The sequence below is a fragment of the Thamnophis elegans genome, chromosome Z (assembly GCF_009769535.1).
Source record: "Thamnophis elegans isolate rThaEle1 chromosome Z, rThaEle1.pri, whole genome shotgun sequence".
NCBI classification, from domain to species: Eukaryota; Metazoa; Chordata; class Lepidosauria; order Squamata; family Colubridae; genus Thamnophis; species Thamnophis elegans.
The window spans coordinates 52,204,106-52,224,924 of NC_045558.1; the positions used below are offsets into that span (position 1 = coordinate 52,204,106).

The 20,819-nt window shown below is 41.5% G+C and overlaps 1 protein-coding gene across 4 annotated transcripts in view; it reads right to left on the reverse strand.

Annotated features, from left to right (window-relative positions):
• The window catches only part of TCAIM (T cell activation inhibitor, mitochondrial), a 115,978-nt gene that overhangs the window by 60,076 nt on the left and 35,083 nt on the right, over window positions 1-20,819 (reverse strand). For 3 of the 4 annotated variants that reach the window (XM_032236919.1, XM_032236918.1, XM_032236917.1), the window contains exon 12: window positions 4,855-4,923. The exons of the other annotated variant lie outside the window; for it this stretch is intronic. In XM_032236919.1, the coding sequence (XP_032092810.1) occupies window positions 4,855-4,923 (69 nt within the window). The remainder of the gene's footprint in view (window positions 1-4,854; window positions 4,924-20,819) is intronic. 4 annotated transcript variants of the gene reach the window in all.

Below are 20,819 nucleotides of genomic sequence, written 5' to 3' on the forward strand. Positions count from 1 at the left end.
GCTAGGGTCCTTTCGGATCATAACCCAGTTTGGATGGAATTGGGAAGGGTAGTGCAGGCAAGAAGGTCTTGGAGATTGAATGAAAACTTATTTAGATATGAAAAGTATATTAATGATTGTAAAAAATTGTTATCTGAATATTTTGTTTTGAATATGAATAAGGGTACATCTATGGAATTTGTATGGGATGCAAGCAAAGCGTATATGAGAGGAGTGCTGATGAATATAAATAATACACATAGATATAAACAAGGGCTAAAACGAACAGAATTGGAAGAGGAAATTAACAGAAAAGAGTTGGAGTTAACAATGAATCCAGGTGATACAAAGGTTAAGGAAGCTATCACCATATTAAAATCTCAATTTGACATGTTGATTTCTGACCAGGTAGCCACTAATTTATTATATGCAATAGCAGTAGACTTATATACCGCTTCATAGGCCTTTCAGGCCTCTCTAAGCGGTTTACAGAGAGTCAGCATATTGCCCCCAACAATCTGGGTCCTCATTTTACCCACCTCGGAAGGATGGAAGGCTGAGTCAACCCTGAGCCGGTGAGATTTGAACCGCTGACCTGCTGATCTAGCAGTAGCCTGCAGTGCTGCATTTAACCACTGCGCCACCTTGGCTCTTGGCTCATATGCAAAAGACAATACTTTTTGTAATGCAAACAAACCTGGCAGATGGTTAGCTTATCAGACTAGGAAAAAAAGGAAAACTCGAAATATATCTAAACTGATTTACAGAGGGAAGGAGGTGTTTCAACAGGAAGAGATTCAAAAGGCATTTTGGGAATTTTTTACAGAATTGTATAAAGGGGATAAAATTAATGGTTTAGATATAGACAAATATTTAGATAAAGAGAAAATGCCCTCAGTTAGAGAAGAGCACAGGCAAAAATTGAATCAACCAATAACCTCGGGGGAAATTTTGCAGGTAATTAAGCAATTAAAGTTAGGGAAAGCACCAGGTACAGACAGTTTGACAGCGGTTTACTATAAAAATTTACAGTTAGAAATGGTAGAACCTCTTAGAGAATTATTTAATAAGATTCAAACGGAAGGTAAAGTGCCTCCATCTTGGAAGACAGCGCTTATATCTTTGATACCCAAAGAAGATCAAGATACTACCCAACCAAAAAATTATAGACCTATCTCATTACTTAATGTAGATTATAAAATTTTTACTAAAATACTAGCAAATAGGTTAATGCTGGTTATTCAACAATTGATATACACCGACCAAACAGGTTTTATACAGGGGAGACAGATGAAAAGTAATGTCAGATTAATTATTAATGCATTAGAATATTTGGGAAAGAACAACCAAATCCCTGCTGCGTTTATATTTTTGGATGCTGAGAAGGCCTTTGATCGAGTTAATTGGCAATTTCTGTTGAAGATATTGCAAAAAATGCAGATAGGAGATAATTTTTTACAATCAATTAAAGCAATATACCAACAGCAAACAGCACAAATCATAGTCAATGGAAGTTTAACAGACTCTTTTCAAATTGGAAAAAGTACAAGACAGGGCTGTCCTTTGTCCCCATTATTGTTTATTATAACTTTGGAAGTATTGTTGAATAAAATACAGGGCTTGGATGGTCTAAAAGGGATCAAGATTAGGCAGCAAGAATACAGAGTGCGCGCTTTTGCGGATGATTTGGTCATAATATTGGAACAACTGCAGGAATCCAGTATGGTTTTAATGAATACGATTAATCAATATGGTCAAGTGTCTGGTTTTAAAATAAATTTAGGAAAAACAAAAATATTAGCTATAAATATGAATACTAAACAAAAGGAAGAACTAGGAGTGATGCTAGAATGTGAGGTAGTTAAAAAAGTCAAATATCTTGGAGTTAACATCTTAACTTCAAATGGGAAACTATATAAGCATAATTATGAACCACTTTGGCATAGTATACAGACAGAGATGAAAAAATGGGAGAAATTGCACTTATCTTTGTTGGGTAGGATAGCGGCAGTGAAAATGAACATCTTACCAAAATTTTTATTTCTCTTGCAAATGTTACCTATACTTAAAAAAGATGCGAATCTTTTAGAATGGCAGAAGGGTATCAACAAATTTGTATGGGCAGGAAAGAAGCCAAGGGTAAAGATGAAAATAATGCAAGATGTACGCGAGAGAGGAGGCTTGAAATTACCTAATCTAAAACTATATTATGATGCAGTGGCGCTATCTGTAATTAGTGATTGGACTCATTTAACTAATGATAGAATACTGAATATCGAGGGACACGATCTGGTATATGGTTGGCATCCTTATCTATTATTCAACAAAAAATTGGATAAGAATTTTAAAAGTCATATTTTAAAAAATGCTTTACTGCGGGTCTGGAAAAAATACCAATATAAATTAAATGACAAGATACCCATGTGGGCAATTCCCAGACACGCAATTGAAAATGCTCTACATGGGGCTGCCCTTGAAGAGCATCCGGCGACTTCAGCTAGTCCAGAATGCGGCCGCGCGAGCGATTGTGGGTGCACCTCGGTTCACCCACATAACACCTATCCTCCGCGAGCTGCGCTGGCTACCTGTCGATCTCCGGGTGCTCTTCAAGGTGCCACTTGCCACCTATAAAGCCCTTCATGGTAGTGAATCTGGATACTTGAGAGACCGCCTCCTGCCAGTTACCTCCTCGCAACCAATTAGATCACATAGATTAGGCCTCCTCCGGATTCCATCTGCCAGTCAGTGTCGACTGGCAACCACGCGGAGGAGAGCCTTCTCGGTTGTAGCTCCGACCCTTTGGAACGATCTCCCCGTGGAGATTCGTACCCTCACCACCCTCCAGACCTTCCGCGCAGCCCTTAAAATCTGGCTATCCCGTCAGGCCTGGGGCTAAAGATTGTAATCCATCCCCACCCGAATGATATGAATGTTGTGTTCTTTTTAATTATGTATTGTGCTTATGTGTCATTGTTTGTATCCCCTTTCCCTATGAGTTGTAAGCCGCCCTGAGTCCCCCCAGGAAAAAGGGCGGCCTATAAATAAACTTTTCCAATTCCAATTCCAATTCCAATTCCAATATGAATATAGCACAAAAACAGGATAGAATTACCTACAGACAGCTTCTTATCTTGGAAAGGGGGGTACTACAATTAAAATCCTTAGAGGTATTAAAAGAGGAGAAGGTAGTTCAAACATGGTTCCAGTATGGACAATTGCAGGCTAGGTGGAAAATAGATCAAAAAAATGGTTTTATTCAAGTTGAGGATAATCTGTTTAAACAAATAAGAGATCAAAGCTTAATGCATATAAAGAGGATATATAATGTATTAATACAGATGGATTCAGAAACAGAATTAGTTAAAGATTGTATGATAAAGTGGGCTCAAAACATTGAAGAACCAATAATGCTGGATACATGGGAAAGAATCTGGGTAAGAAATGTGAAATTTACACAAGCTCAAAACCTGAGAGAAAATTTTTATAAGATGTTCTATAGATGGCATTTAGATCCTAAAAACCTGGCTTCTATGTATCCAAATTTACAGCCTAAATGTTGAAGATGTGGCTCTCCTGATGCTACATATTTTCATATATGGTGGACCTGCCAAAAGGTTAAGGCATTTTGGATAAAAATATGGTGGATTATGCAAAATATCTTTAAAAGAAGGATAAAGTTTACTCCTCAGTTATTTTTACTAGGTATAAGTATTGACTTTACAGTGATAGAGACTAACTTGATTCTGCACCTAATAACGGCAGCAAGACTGTTGGTGCGCAATACTGGAAGAAGGAAGACTTGCCTACAATTCAAGAATGGACATTGAAAGTCACAAACTTAGCCGAGATGGCTAAAATATCGGCATATCTTAAAGATCACTCAAATGAGAGATATAAACGAGACTGGAAAAAATGGATTGACTATATACAAAATAAATACGGGACCAAGAAATTCCAGTTAGCCTATGCTTAAGATCAGAAATGATTTAAATTGATTAAAGTTAGCTCAGCAAGAAGAAGCTAAGATCAATGTAGAGATGTCATTAATTTCTTTATTTCTTTTTTCTCAATAGATTTTAGACTGTGTTTGTTAAAAATCCATACCATGTAGGGGTTCTGGGAAGTCGGGGGGGGGGGAGGAGGAGGGGGGTTGGTGGGGTGGAGGGAGGGGTATACATTAGGCTAGACAAGAATTTGGTGGTAAACTAGAACTATTTTGACACACAAAAAAATTGTACTCCGATGTCTCACTGATTGAGGAATGATGAAATGTTTGTTTTAAAAGAAATAAAACTTTTGAAATTTGAAAAAAAAAAAAAGAAAGTAAAAATAACAGAGGTGATAATGAGTCTCCTTGGAAGATTCCTTGTTTGATTTCAACTTCATCAAGTTCTTCTCCACAGGCAGCTGTGTGCCACAGCTTCATAGAAGTCTTCAAAAATTTCTGGATGTTGCTGCTAATTCCAAAAATATCTAAGCATTTCTCAATCCAGCTGTGTGGAACAGAATCAGATGCTTTCTTATAAATAATTCAGGCCAAGTACATATTTGTTTGTCTTTTCTTTGAATTCTTCAAAACCAGTTTATTAATCATCAGTTGGTCGTTGGTTCGTCTTGAATTTTTGCAGCACCCTTTCTGTTATAAAGGCAGCAAATCTTTGTTTTCTAGATATCCATAAATTCTGGTTTGCAATAATGCCTGTAATTTATTTATTATTATTGTTATTGTTTAGTTTAAGATTGCTTATTACTTGTATTAATGTCTGGTCATATAAACATATTGTCACCAGAAAATCATCACTGATAACATCTCTAATAAACTGTTCTAAGGTGAAATAATGACTCATACATGACCTCCTCAGACAAATTCGATACCTGCATCATGATGTCTACTTGCCAAAGATGCCGATGAGGATGAGGATGATGACATGGCTTCAGTGTCACCTATACTTACAAAAGAGAATTCTTGTTGGAATTTCCCAGTTACACAAACAATGTATCTTTAGTAGTTATAATTAGTTTATTAGTTGAATATTCTCAAACTTCCATAGAGTTCTTAAAAGTTGGTTACGGATTTGCTTATGCAGGGACACAAGTTGATGTTTGCCTAATCACAAAAACACATGCTGATTGAAGAAAGGAGATATCACATATAGTCTATATGATAATGTAGTTTATCAGAACTGGGAGGCACAGATGGAAAGCAATGTACAGTAGAAGACAGGATTCCTTCCTGCATCCTTAAAGATGAGGAAAAATATGCTTTATATTCAAATTTTAAAAAGTACATAATGTACACCCCAAAAGTACACCCAGTTCAACATTGTTATGAGCAACAAAGCAATGGAAAATTGTGGCCAATGGTAGCATTTAGCTAGTCAAAGTTACTTAATTCAATATTCAAGCCCTTTATGCATTCCATCTGCAAAATATAGCATAACAGGTTGTTGATTTTTTTGAGTGTTGGTCTGAAAGCTGTTAAGATGAAATCACTAGCATCCAGTTACTGAGGGAAATTCAGGAAACTCTTCTGCTTTGAGACACTAAGAACATTTGACACCCCTTGAATGAACATATCTGGAAAATGTACAATTTTGCTTCCTCATCCTTGCTTCCAATTATTACTTGTCATCACGTCATTTAATTTGATCCAAGCCTGTAGATAAATATTATAGTCAAGGGATAGGCCTTGCAGGAAAGGTGCTAGCTTTGACCTATACAATATCTAATGATCCTTTGTTGCTGAGAAAGGAATTTAACCCTGTAACTCTACAACATTCATGGGTGACAAAGGACTGTTACTCAGGGAACCACCGAAGTAATGCAAGCATCTAGTTTAATGTTACCTAGCAACTGCTAAAAGTGGGGAGGGGGGAGCAGGGAAAGCTTTACTGCAAGTTGAGATGATATTGACAGGATCTTCCTTTCAGGAAGATACAAAGACATAAAAAACTGGGATTCTCATTTTAACAATAGTTTTACATGGTTAATAATTGGTGCTAACCCTTACCCTATTCTACTCTCTTCATGAGTGAAGATCACATGATAAACTCTTTACAGAGAGAAATGTGTTTGGTTTATGTGAGGATGTGCAGGGTGGGGAGTGGGAATATAGGTTGTGCCCAGCCACAAGCTAAGCAGCAGCTTGCTTTTCTCTTAGGATGTAGGCAGGTCCAGACTTGCTATAATTCTAACCAACTCTATTGTTAGAAATCTCTTGACTGTTCCATACACATTTAAAGAACAAGATGCCAAATGGAATGCATGAAACTGGACCTAGTGCTTATAGCTATTCTTTTAGGCCATCTAAAATCTCAAGGAACTATTCTTTAGTTAAAATCTTCAGGCTTTTCTACATGTCTAGAAGCATCTGACAATTTCATCTGGAAATTAAAAGAGTGAATTTGTCTGGAATTATTTCTTGAAAGTAGGTGCCTATTGATTTTGGTGAAATGTGGTTTTGGGCAAGGTGAATTTAAATATCAGGTCTGAAAACTTAATGTAATACTGAATAGTCAAGAAGACTGGGGAGGCAGCTGCGAAATTAGCAGTGTTCGTGCTATTCCACAGTCTTTTAGGTATGCTATTGAGCTTGGAGGTGTCCTGGCTTCTTTATCTCATGGAAAGATTTTACATTCAGTTAAATTATTCCATTGCTTCTTTCACAGGTTCTATATTTCTGTATGAGAAAGTTAAGCTCCATAAAAGTTTTAACAAACTGAATACTTTGTCTGAAAATTCTTTTGAACTGTCTGTACTTGCCATTTTAGGGTACATTATTCTAATATAGAATAATGCTGTTGTTTATCATGTGTATGGGGAAAACATCTGGGCTGCAAAATCCAGATGATTACTGTAGAAACATGAGTTTTCTGAATATCCTTTTTGAAGAGATCTTCAGGATTTTTCCCAGGCTTGGCAGGCTTATTATATATAAGAAGCCTGATACTTAGATTTAAAGTGTCACAAAAAAACTTTATGAGAAATTTTGCTCAGAAGATGAAGATCAGGAAACAAGAAATTGTTTGGATAGCATTTTCAAATTGTTTTCAGTTATAAGGAATCTTTGTAAAAAGACAAAGATTGTAAAAAAAAAAAAAAAAGCCAGCATGGATCATTATGTTTTTAATTTTACCTAGTAACTCAGGACAAAAATAGGTGAAGCATGATCTAATTTCCTCTGTCTGTTTTCCTAACAGATTGAATATTGGGAATTTAATAACAAAACTTAAAACTTTATTTTATTTGTTTCCTAAAATTGGATTATATTATTATCAATAAGAATGAATAAGTAGGTCTATTCAAACCAATTAAATACAACATTTAAGAAAAAAATGCAGACATTCTTCAGCAGGAGAAATTACATAGTGATTGGATTGTTGTATATGCATTTTTCCCTAGTGTTAATCCAAGTGTTTCATATACTTAGACCAGGCAGCATGTGTTCATGCCACTAAACACTCACTTCTGTATCAAGGTTGGGTTAAAGATCTGACAGAGCTAAAACTATGGAAGAAATCTGTTTTCAGCATCAAACTATAACCAGGATACAGGGACAAACCTGGATTACATTACATGACTTGAATGAGACATAATGATCAGAAAGTACTCTTATACTCTATCCTATTCAGGAAGATCAAGTGATTAGATTGGATGAGTAGAAATAAATCCAGAACTTGACTATAATTCATGGAGAAGCTGCAATCAGCAACTCAATAGCCCTTACATTAAAAAATCCATATTCAGCAGTACCTGATAATCAGGGGAAATAAGCGAGAGGCTCTTTCTTCCCATATAGAAGTATACAATTTACAGAATTTAATGCAAAACATAAAATTATTAAATAAAACACAGTATTAAAAGGACTTCATACATTAAAAAGGTAAAGGTAAAGGTTCCCCTTGCACGTATGTGCTAGTCGTTCCCGACTCATCTCCATTTCAAAGCCGAAGAGCCAGTGCTGTCCAAAAATGTCTCTGTGGTCATGTGGCCGGCATGACTAAATGCTGAAGGCACACAGAATGCTGTTACCTTCCCATCAAAGGTGGTCCCTATTTTTCTACTTGCATTTTTACATGCTTTCAAACTGCTAGGTTGGCAGAAGCTGGGACAAGTAACGGGAACTCACTCCGTTATGTGGCACTAGGGATTTGAACTGCCAAACTGCTGACCTTTCTGATCAATAAGCTCAGCATCTTAGCCACTGAGCCACCATGTCCCTGCATACATGATTAAACTATGGTAAAAATAACAATGGTAAGGATTTCTTAAACAGAAGAATAGGAACAAAACAAATGTTTCTTTTCAAGGAGCCACCATTTAACCTGATTTTAACTTTGATGCCAAAAGGACCAAAGAATTGCAGTCTTAAAGAGGGTGCCTAATGTGCACGCAGATTAGATTCTTGGACCCTGATCCTAGTACAGATTTACATCACCACAAGTAGAATATTCCTCAAAGCAATATTGCAAAAATTAAACATACCAGTTTGCATGTGAGGTAGTTGGCCCTTAAAATATCCTTATCTCAAGCCATATGCAGAAGTTAGGATAAAATCAAGTGCTGAAATTTAGTATGTTCAGTGGCAAAACTATAGCATTTTATGTTTGTGGAGGGATTAAGGTGCAATTTAATCACCCTTGTAACAACTTTTATATGAAAATGGTAACTATCAAGGATTTAAAGCCATACATACAAGCATCATTTCTGGTTTACAATACTGTGCACGAAGACTGAATTCCACATCCAGCTCTGAAAGCAGCAATTGTGGCTCTTTTGATTGATTTTGTGGTCTAATCAAAGACGCTCAATAATGCTAAATAAAACTATTCCTCAACTGGAATAATAAAAAAGGAGTCAAGAGCATCAAGTGAAAAGATGGGTGGGGAGCAAATCAGGAATTGACAATGATCATAATAATTAGCTCCAAGCATAGGCCATGGAGAGGGATTCAGCATCTACAAAGGGCAATTGCTGCTGCTGGAAGAGGCCCAGTTAAGGAAAAAAGGGGTTGGAGAGAAAAGCTGTGTTGGAATAGAGTTGAGGTCATGACATTTGACCTTTCCATTCCTTTCCCTCTTTGAAACCTGATTATCTCTATTTTTAGGCCCATGGATGGGGGAGGAGCAAGGAAGCAAGGGCAGCTGACCTTGGTATGCTAGGCTCACTCAAATTTTCTAGCCCACTGTAACCCCATTGTTCACAGAATACTGTGATCCAGGCTCCTTCAAACAAGCTCCAGCTGCTGCAGAACATATAGCCTCAGTTTAATGCCATAGGTTAGCTCCTTGGAGCCTGTCTTTATGGTAATCTTTTGCAGTTCAAAATAAAGGAGTAAATAAGTCTCAACATTTGATACTTGTAGTGTTATGATCCTAAACTTGCCCTTTCCAATAACTTTAGGAATTATACTCCTAAATTTCCTGCAGAAGACAAAACTGTAAGAAAAGAAAAAAATGGTCACATTAGGACAAATCTTCACAAAATAGAGATCAAGAGGTCCCTGATACATGAAAGCCTGAATGCTATTATTGGATACATTTCCCAGTAATAGATGTGGAAGTTAGACAAACAAAACATCTCTTTATTTTTATTATGACAGAATCATAGGAGTTTTTCTTTTTTCATGAAAAGTGAAGATACGTAGCCTACTTCTCATGAAAAGTAAGACTAGTCATTCATTCAGATGGCTCCTACTACTCTTTAAGTATAGACTCATAGGACTGGAAGGGATTTTGAAGATCTTCTATCCGCCCTCTTGTTCAAGGTAGAAATCCTTATAACATCCCAATCTATTCTTGAAGATCTTCAGTGAAGGAATACCCACAACTCAGGGAGGCAAGTTGTTCCACTAATAATTCACTAATTATTCTCACTGTCAGGAAATTTCTTCTTAGTTCCAGGTTGAATTTACCTCTGACTAGCTTCTACCCATTGCTTCTGCCCCCAGGTGCTTTAGGAATAAATTGACCCTCTCTTCCCTATGATAGTCTTTTGAGTATTGGAAGGTGACTATCATGTCATGCCTAAGCCTTTTCCTTCTTAGTCTAAAACATGTCTAGTTCTCTTAAACATTTATCTTATGGTTCAGCCTCCTTATCATCTTTGCTGCCCTTCTCTGCACTCTTTCTAGGACCTGACCATCATTTTTGCATCATGGGTTCCAAATGTGATCTTATTAATGCAGTTTAAGCGGTACTATCACTTCTTGTGATCTTGATCCTATTCTTCTGCTAATGCAACCTAGGAATGCATTAATTTTTTTGGCAGCTGCATCTCATTGCTAGTTTATATTTAAGCAATAGCCCACCAAGACACTTAGATCCCTCTTACAATTACTATTATTGAGCTAGGAACTGTCTATTCTGTATCTATGCATTTGTTTTTTTTTCTTACCTAGGTGCAGGACCTTGCTTTTCTCACCACTGAATTGCATCTTGTTAGATAGAACACAAAACTAAAGTCTGTCAAGATTCTTCTGAATCTAGAGTCTTCCAAAGTGTTAGCAATCTCCACCACCTTGGTATCATCAGCAGATTTGATGAGGGCCCTCTAAGGATCACAACAGTATAAGACTCCACTCTTAGAACATTCTCTGAACGTACGATGTGGAACAGAAATTTCCCTACTCAGAATTTCCTATCATGCTTTTGCCATTGTCATATGCCTGTTGCTTGTCCCAATGTCCTTTTTATGTGTAAATGCAGGTCTATCATAGCTTACACATGATGCTGCTGCAGAAAGCTGTCAAGCCTTTTAAATATGGAGCTAGTTCTCCCCCTGTTGTATATTCTGGATAGTGCCTGAGCAAACTAACAGTGTGGTCTCCTAGCTTATGCAACGTCACAATATACTAAATAAATATAATCTATATCTATTTATTATCTATCATCTTTCTTTTTTTCTTTCTTTCCTTCCTTTGTTCCCTCTCTCTCATCTATCCATTTATATATTTGTAAAATTTATATGCCAGCCCATCTCATCCAAAATTATTCTTGGTGGTGTACAACAAAACCAAGAATTAAAATATTTTGTAAACCCTTTAAAACAATAAACAGTTGAAACAAAGAGATGGAAGGTGTTCATATGTAGCATAATCAGCATGCAGGATCCCTATTGCTAGGAGATTCTTGTTGGAAAACAAATTGCTCACATTTGGAGAGATTTGAAATTAAAATTAATATTTTGTTACCAATTGGAATTATTTCCACTACAGGAAGTTCTTGGGTTACAGCTGTTTGTTCAGTGACCATTTGAAGTTACAATGGTTCTGAATGAATGGTACTTATGACAGTTTCTTAGCTTAACAGCTGTCCCAACATCCCCATATGATTATTATTCTTGAGTTCCCTGTCAGCTTTTCACAAGCTAAATCAATGGGGAAGCCAGCAGTGTTGGAAGTTGCAATCATGTGAGGTCTTCACTTAGAGACCCATGTGATCGTCGCACGGTTGTCACTGGGATAAAAGTTATTTGCAGATTTTATGTATATGGACAAAACTATCATTATTTTTTTTGTAATGTTTTGGTTTATTATTATTTTTATAACAGGAAATTAGGTTTAGGTTTAGGTTTATTCGATTTATATGCTGCCCTGCTCCCAAGGACTCAGGGCGGCGTACAACATTAAAAGAAACATATAATACAAAAGTTAAGAAGAAATTAAACAGGATATCCCAAACCCAATTAAAATTGACAATGACACATTTTTTTAAAAGAATTAAAATTAACAGTAATCAATAATTTGATTTGTTTTGTTCAGGCCAGGCTGGCTTGCTGGAAAAGCCAACTTTTTAGGGTCCGTCGGAAGGACCGGAGGTCAGGGATTATACGAAGCTCTGGGGGCAGCTTATTCCAGAGGGAAGGTGCTCCCACAGAGAAGGCTCTCCCCCTGGGGGTCATTAGCCGACACTGCCTGGCTGACGGCACCCTGAGGACGCCAACTCTGTGGGATCGCACTGGACGATGGGAGGCTACCGGTGGCAGTAGGTAGTCGCTTTAAAGGTCATAATTAGTACCTTGAATCACACCCGGAAGACAATCGACAACCCGCATAGCTGCATTCTGGACCAGTTGAAGCTTCCGGGTGCTCTTCAAGGGCAGCCCCATGTAGAGAGCATTACAGTAGTCCAGGTGAGAAAGGACGAGGGCATGAGTGACTGTGCACAGAGCATCCCGATCCAGAAAGGGGCGCAACTGACGTACCAGCGAACCTGGTAAAAGGCCCTCCTGGTCACGGCCGTCAGGTGTTCTTCTAAACTAAGCCACGTATCCAGGAGGATGCCCAGATTGCGGGCCCTCTCTGAGGGGGCGAAAATTTCTCCCCCTATCATCAAAGATGGAACAAGATGCACAAATCGGGATGACGGAAACCACAGCCACTCCTTTTGGAGGGATTGAGCTTGAGCCTGTTCCTCCCCATCCAGATCCGCACAGCCTCCAGGCATTGGGACATCACGTCAAGGGCATCGTTTGGGTGGTTTGGGGTAGAGATGAAAAGTTAGATATCATCAGCATATTGATGATACCATACCCCAAAACCACGGATGATCTCACCAAGTAGTTTCATATATATGTTGAACAGGCGGGGCGAGAGAAACGACCCCTGGGGCACCCCACAACTGACGTGCCTCGGGGTCAATCCCTGCCTTCCAGTCAACACATACTGCAATCGATCCGACAGGTAGGAGGAGAACCACCATAAAACGGTGCCCCCCACTCCCAACCCCTCAAGTCGTCGCAGTAGAATACCATGGTCGATGGTATCGAAAGCCACTGAGAGGTCTAATAGGACCAGGACAGAGGAACAGTCCCTATCCCGGGCCTGCCAGAGATCATCGACCAATGCGACCAATGCCGTCTCTGTGCTGTATTCGGGCCTGAAATTTGACTGAAACGGATTGTCCATCCTACAAAGCGAAGATTGGAGACCGGATGATAGTTGGCTAAAGAAGCTGGGTCCAGGGAAGGCTTCTTAAGGAAGGGCCTCACCACCACCTACTTCAAGGCAGTGGGAAAGAACCCCTCTCAACGAAGCATTGGTAATCGCCTGGAACCAGGCTCGAGTCACCTCCTGGGAAGCCAAGCCTAATCAAGAGGGACACGGGTCCAGCACACAAGTGGCAGCACTGAGTCTCCCCATAATCCTGTCCATCCCTTCGAGGGTTACAGGATCAAACTCATCCCAGATGGTCTCCACAAGATTCATCCCCATCGACTCGCCCAAATCTACCCAGTCAGAGTCCAAGCCTGTCCGGATCTGAGCGATTTTATCCTGCAGACACTGAAGAAATTCTTCAGCCCTACCCTGCAAGGGGTCTTTCCCAGCTCCTTGGTTAAGTAAGGAGCGGGCCACCCTAAACAGGGCAGCTGGACATTTATCTGCGGACGCGATAAGAGCGGAAAAATGTTGCCGTTTTGCCGCTTTTATCGCCACTAAGTAAGATTTAATATGAATTCTTACTAGTGTTCGATCAGATTCGGACCGGCTGGCCCTCCAACCACTCTCTAGGCGTCTTTTCCGGCGTTTAATCTCCCGGAGCTCCTGGATAAACCAGGGAGCTACACGGGATTGACACTGGATCAAAAGCTGCAAAGGCACAACACGATCCAAAGCCCCAGTGGCCGCCCTATCCCAGGCTTCCACTAGGGCTTCAGTTGAGTTGTGAGCAAGGGATTCAGGAAAAGTCCCAAGCTCCATCAGGAACCTTTGAGGGTCCATCAGGCGTCTGGGGCGGAACCATCTAGTCGGTTCCACCTCCCTACGGTGAGGGGTAGCAGTATGGAAGTCAAACCCGATGAGGAAATGATCCGACCATGGTTGGATAGAAATATCCCCTAAATCTAGATCATTCATCCACTGCCCAGAGACAAAAATCCGGTCGAGCGTGTGTCCCCCCTTATGAGTGAGGTCTTGAATTAACTGAGTTAGGTCCATAGCCATCATGGAAGCCATGAACTCCCGAGCTGACTCAGTTGTCTCGCCAATGGAAGGCAGATTGAAATCCCCCAGGATCATAAGCCTGGGGAAATCAACCGCCAATCCAGCTAACACATCCAGCAGCTCTGGCAGGGCCAATGAAACGTAGCAGGGAGACAGGTACGTAACAAAAAGGCTCACCTGAACTCCAAGGCCCCATTTCACAAAAAGGGACTCAGACAATAACAATTTTTCAATACAGTTTTGATGGAATTATTGGCTTTTTGTTCATTATGTGCTTTTGAACTTGTCCAGTTTGTCCTTGCAATAGGAGTTATTACATGGATTCCAGATTTTGTTCATCAGCTTTTTAGTTATTTCAGTTTCGGTCCATTTTCAAAGAGCTGCATGGCTTTATATTCTTATTTTTATAGCTGCATGCTTGTATTAACCAGATAATTAAACAGTGGCATTTTAAAAGCCCATATAACCTCTTAATAATAGTGATATCTCAGTACTCATTGTACTCAGTTCTCCGGGAGGTGCAATTAGTACCAAAAACAATGAGTACCAAACAAATTTTTCTCGTAAAAAATAATATAGTGAGTCACAAGGCAGCCAACACCAACAAATTCTAACTTTTGCATTGAGTACCAAGCAAACAATGAACATTGAGACAAAATTTTCACATCAAAATGCATTGAGTACCAAGTTCAATTATTTTCAAACCAATCAAGTGTCAAAATACCACTGTGTATACTACTAAAATATTTGTGTAATGTCTGAATTCCTCCTGCTTCTAAATGTAGCTCTATTCGACCTTCTTTTTTTCTGCGAGACATGGTTGAATTTATCCTTTCCAGACTCCCTTATTACAGTGACTATCATGTTCTCCAATCTGACCGTGAAAACCGTAGGGGTGTTGTTGTTGCTATCTTCTATAAAAAATTCCTAGGTCTGAGACCATTGTCTGAGAACTGTACCTAAATACCACATTTTGTTTCTTACTGTTATAGAGCCCCTGATTACAACCTTGGTCATATGAACAAACTAACTGCACTACTAACGTGGGTAGCTTCCTGCCCGCACCCCCTTATCTTTCTTGGTGGCCTCACTGCCTTTTATCAATTGAACCCTAAATGAATGTACAACCAAACTTATACATGCAACCTTGTACAATGCTGTCATGACTGGGGCTGGAGCAGTTGGTAATGAACAGCACTAGCCTCAACAATTGGTTAGATCTCATATTCTGCAACATCTTAAACTCAATTTATGACCTACAAGAAAGAACCTTTTTCCAACAGTAATCAAAGATGGGACTCCAAATTAGAACTTTAAAGAACTATGATCTCATAGCTGCCGACCTCGCATCACTTGATTGGCATCTTCTGTTTACAGGTTGTAATACTGCAGATGACCATTATAACACTTTTTTTTTGCTTAAAATCAATAGAGTTATTAACCTACACATACCAATAATAACCCCTAAAGCAAAAAAAAATATTTTCCCATAACAATAAGAAAGTTACAATCCAAGAAAAAATCTCTTTGGCAAGAAAACAAAACTGGCTGCATAGCTAATTTTAAAAACCGCTACAAAGCCTTATGTCGCCAGATAAAGGCAGACTGTACCAATCACTAGTGCAAACAGGAGGAAGAGCTGCTAAACTCGAAATCCACTCAAGCCTTCTATAATTTCATAAACGCCAAACTTACTCGAAAACTATCCCACCCCTAAAAGGGCCTAACAGGTAAGACTGTAACAATAAAACTGTTATGGCCAATGTTCAATATGTTCTTCAGTTCAGTCTTTGTTGACAGCAATGGCTGCTGCCTCCCATTTCCTAGTCATTCCATAACAAATTGTAATGATTTACTATATATTGATTTTACAGTAGATAACGTTGAAATGGCACTACGTAACCTAAAGCCATCTTTATCTATTGGCCCTGATGGATTATGTGCTACTTCTTGAAAAAGCTTGCCACTGCCCTAGCCAAACCTCTATGCACAATCTATGATGTATCTTTCAGAACCAGCTCTTTGCCTGACCTATGATCATTAACCATGGTCATACCTATTTTAAAAAATGGAGACCTAGTCTAGTAGAAAATTATAGACCAATCTCACTATGTTGCATCACCTGTAAAGTCATGGAAACAATTATAAACCAATCCATCATCCTCCACTTAGAAACAAGCAACCTGTTTTCTAACAATCAGTTTGGTTTTTAAAAAAATGTGTCTTATAATCTGCAACATTTGCAACTGCAGAAACATTTGGACCACACATCTTGATCAAGATAAAGCAATAGATGCAATTTACATAGACTTTTGCAAAGCCTTTGATTCAGTGGTGCACGACAAACTACTGTTGAAACTAAATTCTCAAGGTAAACCACTTCAAACTCAATTGCAGAAAATACAACTTCAGCAGCAGTGGTCAATGACTGGAATGCTCTAGCCGGCTCTGTTGTTATGGCCTCAAACCCACACAGCTTCAATCTCAAACTGCCTACCATGGACCTCACCCAATTCTTAAGAGGTCCGTAAAGGGGGTATGCATAAGAGCAACAGTGTGCCTATTGTCCCTGTTTTACTGTCGCCATTTATCTGTATTTATTTCCGCTGTTCATGTTTATGTTCATATTTGCTATCTTGTACATGTTTGACAAGCAAACAAACAAATAAAATTTGGGGAAATTATGGCTGCTTCAATGCATCTGCCACATTGCTACAGTTCTAAATTTCAATGTTTCCTGACAGCTTCCTAATCACTCATGCAATCTTTTGCCTCCTCCCCCATCCAGCATCAATCACTTATCTTCTGGGAAGGGGAAGGGAAGGGAAATGGGAGAAAGGAAAGGAAGAGGGAGGGGGAGAGAAGGATCACAAGCAAGGAAGAAAACTTGGAAGGAAGAGGAAGGACGGAAGGCAGGAAGATGAAGGAGAGAAGAAGAAAGAAAAGAAAGGGAGGGAGAATGGAAGGGAGGGAAGGAAGGAGAAGGGATAGAAAGGGAAGGAAGAGGAAGAATAGAATAGAATAGAATTTTATTATTTGTATGCCGCCCTTCTCCGGGAGGACTCAGGGCGGCGAACAATTCAAAGGGGAAAAAGGGGAACATAAAAACGAAATACAATAATAAAAGTAAGCAACAGTTGCACAACCATACATGTCGAGAGGGGAGGGAACTCATCACCCCCAGGCCTGCCGGCAAAGCCAGGTTTTGACGGCTTTTCAGAAGGCCTGGAGAGAGGTGAGGGTCCGAATCCCTGCGGGGAGTTCATTCCAGAGGGCCGGAGCTGCCACAGAGAAGGCCCTCCCCCAGGTAATAGCCAGATGGCATTGGCTGGTAGATGGCACCCGGAGGAGGCCAACCCTGTGAGATCTAATGGGTCTGTGGGAGGTAATTGGCAGCAGGCGGTCTCTCAAGTACCCAGATCCAATACCATGAAGGGCTTTATAAGTTACGACTAGCACCTTGAAGCGTATCCAGAGACTGATCGGTAACCAGTGCAGCTCGCGGAGAATAGGTGTAACATGGGTGTACCGGGGTGCACCCACAATCGCTCGCGTGGCTGCGTTCTGGACGAGTTGAAGTCTCCGAATACTCTTCAAGGGCTGGCCCATGTAGAGCGCATTGCAGAAAAAGGAAGGGAAAGAGGAAGGAAGGAACAACAAAAGGAAGGAAAGATGGAATGAAAGAGAAAAGGAAGAAAAATGAAGGAAGAGAGAGGGAAGAAGGAAGGAAAGAGGGAAGGGGGGAAATAAAGAGTACGAAAAGGAGGATAGAGGAAAAATGGAGAAAGAAAAGAATAAATGAAGAGGGAGAAAAGAAAGGAAGGAGGGAGGAAAGACCGTTGGCTTACCTGAACGGTCGTTCTCAGGGCACTGCGAGGAGAGTCCAAGCGTGGGTTAACACAGCCTAACTGCCCTTGGACTGAGTGATGTTTTTTCTTGACCACGCCCCCCCTTGCCTCTGTATATTCAGTTTAAAAACGAAAGGACGACAGTCAGATAAATGTCCACAATCAATAATACAGACACAGAATGTCAGAAAAACACCCCGGGTGGGTTTGGACTCTTCTCGCAGTGCCCCAAGAACGACAGTTCAGGTAAGCCACCGGTCTTTCTCCAGTGCACTGCTTGGAGAGTCCAAGCGTGGGACGTGCCCAAGCTATTGAGTCCCAGGGTGGGGAAGAACCGGCGCCTCTGGAATTTCAGCTACTCTTTGTAATACTCTTCTTCCGAAGGAGGCTGAGGCTGAGGCAAAGGTGTCAATTCTATAGTCTTTAATGAAGGCAGTGGGGGAAGCCCACGTGGCCGCCCTGCAAATGTCCAGAATAGATGCCTGGGTTGCCCAGGCCGCTGTCGCACTTCTAGTAGAATGTGCGGTGACCCGGCACGGAGCCGTCTTGCCCTGATGCTCATACGCTAGCTTGATGTAAGCACGCAGCCAACGACCAACGGTGTGCAATAAGACCTTGCGGCCGAGGGACCCAGGGAGGAAGGAGATGAAAAACGCCTCTGAACGACGGAATTCCTTAGTTCTCTTTACATAAATATGGATGGCATGCCTCACGTCCAACTTATGCCATTCATGCTCCCTGGGGTGAGAAGGCCTAGGGCAAAAGTTAGGCAATATAATCTCTTCTGACCTATGGAACAGAGAGTTAATTTTTTGGGTAAATGAGGGGTTGAGTCTCAGTATAACCCTGTCAGGGTGAACCACGCACAAGTCCTCCCTGACAGAAAGAGGCGCCAGTTTGGACACCCTGCATGCAGAAGTGATAGCCACCAGAAAGTCAGTCTTGATTGTTAGGTGGCGTAGAGTAGCCGTGCGTAGGGGCTCAAATGGAGGGCCCATCAGAGCCTTTAAAACAAACAGGAGGTCCCATGAAGGGTACCGGTGGACTGTCGGAGGACTGATGTTTGCTGCGTCCTTGAGAAAACTCTTAATCTGAGGGTGTTGACTCAGAGAACAAGAGGATCCCCTGGCTAGTATGGTAGACAGTGCTGCCACCTGACGTCTAAGTGTACTGGTTGCCAGACCTTTATCTAGACCCTCCTGCAGGAAGTCCAGGGTCTGAGGGATCAAGGCTGAAAAGTCCACAATGCCTCTAGCTTTGCACCATGCTGAGAAGACAGCCCAGGTGGCATCGTAGATCCTGGTAGTGGAGGGCCTCCTGGACGCTTGTATCGTTCATATGACCTTGTCAGAGATGTTCTGCTTGCTCAGGAGTTCCCCCTCAAGTGCCAGACGGCTAGTTGCAGCCACTGGGGGTCCAGATGACTGATGGCCCCTTGGCTGAGGAAGACTTGGTCCTGAGGAATGTGCCACGGTCTCTGAATGGAAAGACTCACAAGATCTGTGTACCAGGGCCTCCTGGGCCAGAACGGTGCCACCAGAAGAATTTCGGCCTGTTCGGTCAGCAGTTTGGCCACTATCTGAGGAATGAGGGGCAGAGGAGGGAACGCGTATAACACTCGGACCTCAGTGCGTTCATCCCTTCCGCCAACAGTGAGTGGTAACGGCTGAAGAATCATGGCAGTTGTGTGTTGGAATGTGTGGCAAAGAGGGCTACTTGCGGTTTGCCAAATCTCCGCACGATCTATTGGAACAGGTCCGGGCATAGGCGCCACTCCGAGTGGTTGATGCGCTGTCGGTTCAGCCAGTCTGCCTCCAGGTTGCTGGTTCCGGAGATGTGATCTGCACTGAGATAAGCCAGATGTCGTTCCGCCCAATTGCCCAGAGCCTCTGCCTTGAGCATGAGACCCTTTGAATGGGTGCCCCCCTGCCTGTTTATATGGGCTTTTGTTGCCACATTGTCTGTCATTAACAGTACATGAGTCCCTTTTATTAGTCCTGCAAACCTCCGAAGCGCGAGTCGGGCTGCCCTCAGCTCTAGCCAGTTGATGCTGTTGGCAGCCTCCCTCTGAGAGCACTGGCCCTGGGCAAGTTGACCTTGACAGTGGGCGCCCCACCCCAGAAGGCTGGCGTCTGTGGTCACGACGACCCTTTCTGGCTCCTTGAATAGACAGCCCTTTGTGACTGCCTTGGAGCTCCACCAGGCCAAGGATCGGGTCACCTTCCGGGGGAGGCGTACTCGCCTGTGCGAATTGCTGACTTTCGCTCTCTGCATTGGAAGGAGAAACCATTGCAGTTCCCTGGCATGCAGTCGGGCCCAAGGAACCACCTTCAAGCAGGAGATCATGATCCCCAAGAGCTGGGACAGCTGGACGATGGGCACCGACCTGGACTGACAGCAGTGCTTCACTCTGCTCCTCAGGTTGGTCAGGCGGTCTAGGGACAAAAATACCTGGTAGGAGTTGGAATCGATGATTGCACCCAGATGTTGTATGCGGGTGGATGTTGACAAAAAAGCCATGTTGTTGCAGCGTCTGCACAGTCAGTGTGACATCGCGTCGAACCTGTTCTGGTGTGACAGAATGAATAATTATATCATCCAAATAACATTCCAGACGGATAGTTTGGCTGCAGAGATAGGCCGCTATCACTGCCAGGATCTTGGTAAATGTTCTGGGTGCTGACGATAGCCCGAAGGGGAGCGCCTTGTATTGATAGTGCTTCCCTTCGGAACAAAACCTCAGGAACTCCTGTGGGCAGCATGGATGGGGACATGCAGGTAGGCCTCTTTTAAATCTATCGAGGTCAATAGATCCCCCTTCCTCATGCAATCTAGGATGGAGTGGAGAGACTGCATTTTGAACCTCTTGTAAGCCAGATGCTGATTCAGGCTTTTGAGGTCTAAGATGGCCCTCCACCCCCCTGAGCTCTTTGGGATCAGGAAGAGGATGGAATAGAAGCCCCTCCCCTCCTGGTCCCTTGGAACTGGCTCTATGGCCTCTATCTGCAGAAGATGGAGGATCTCCACCCGCATGAGGTCCCTCTTTTCTA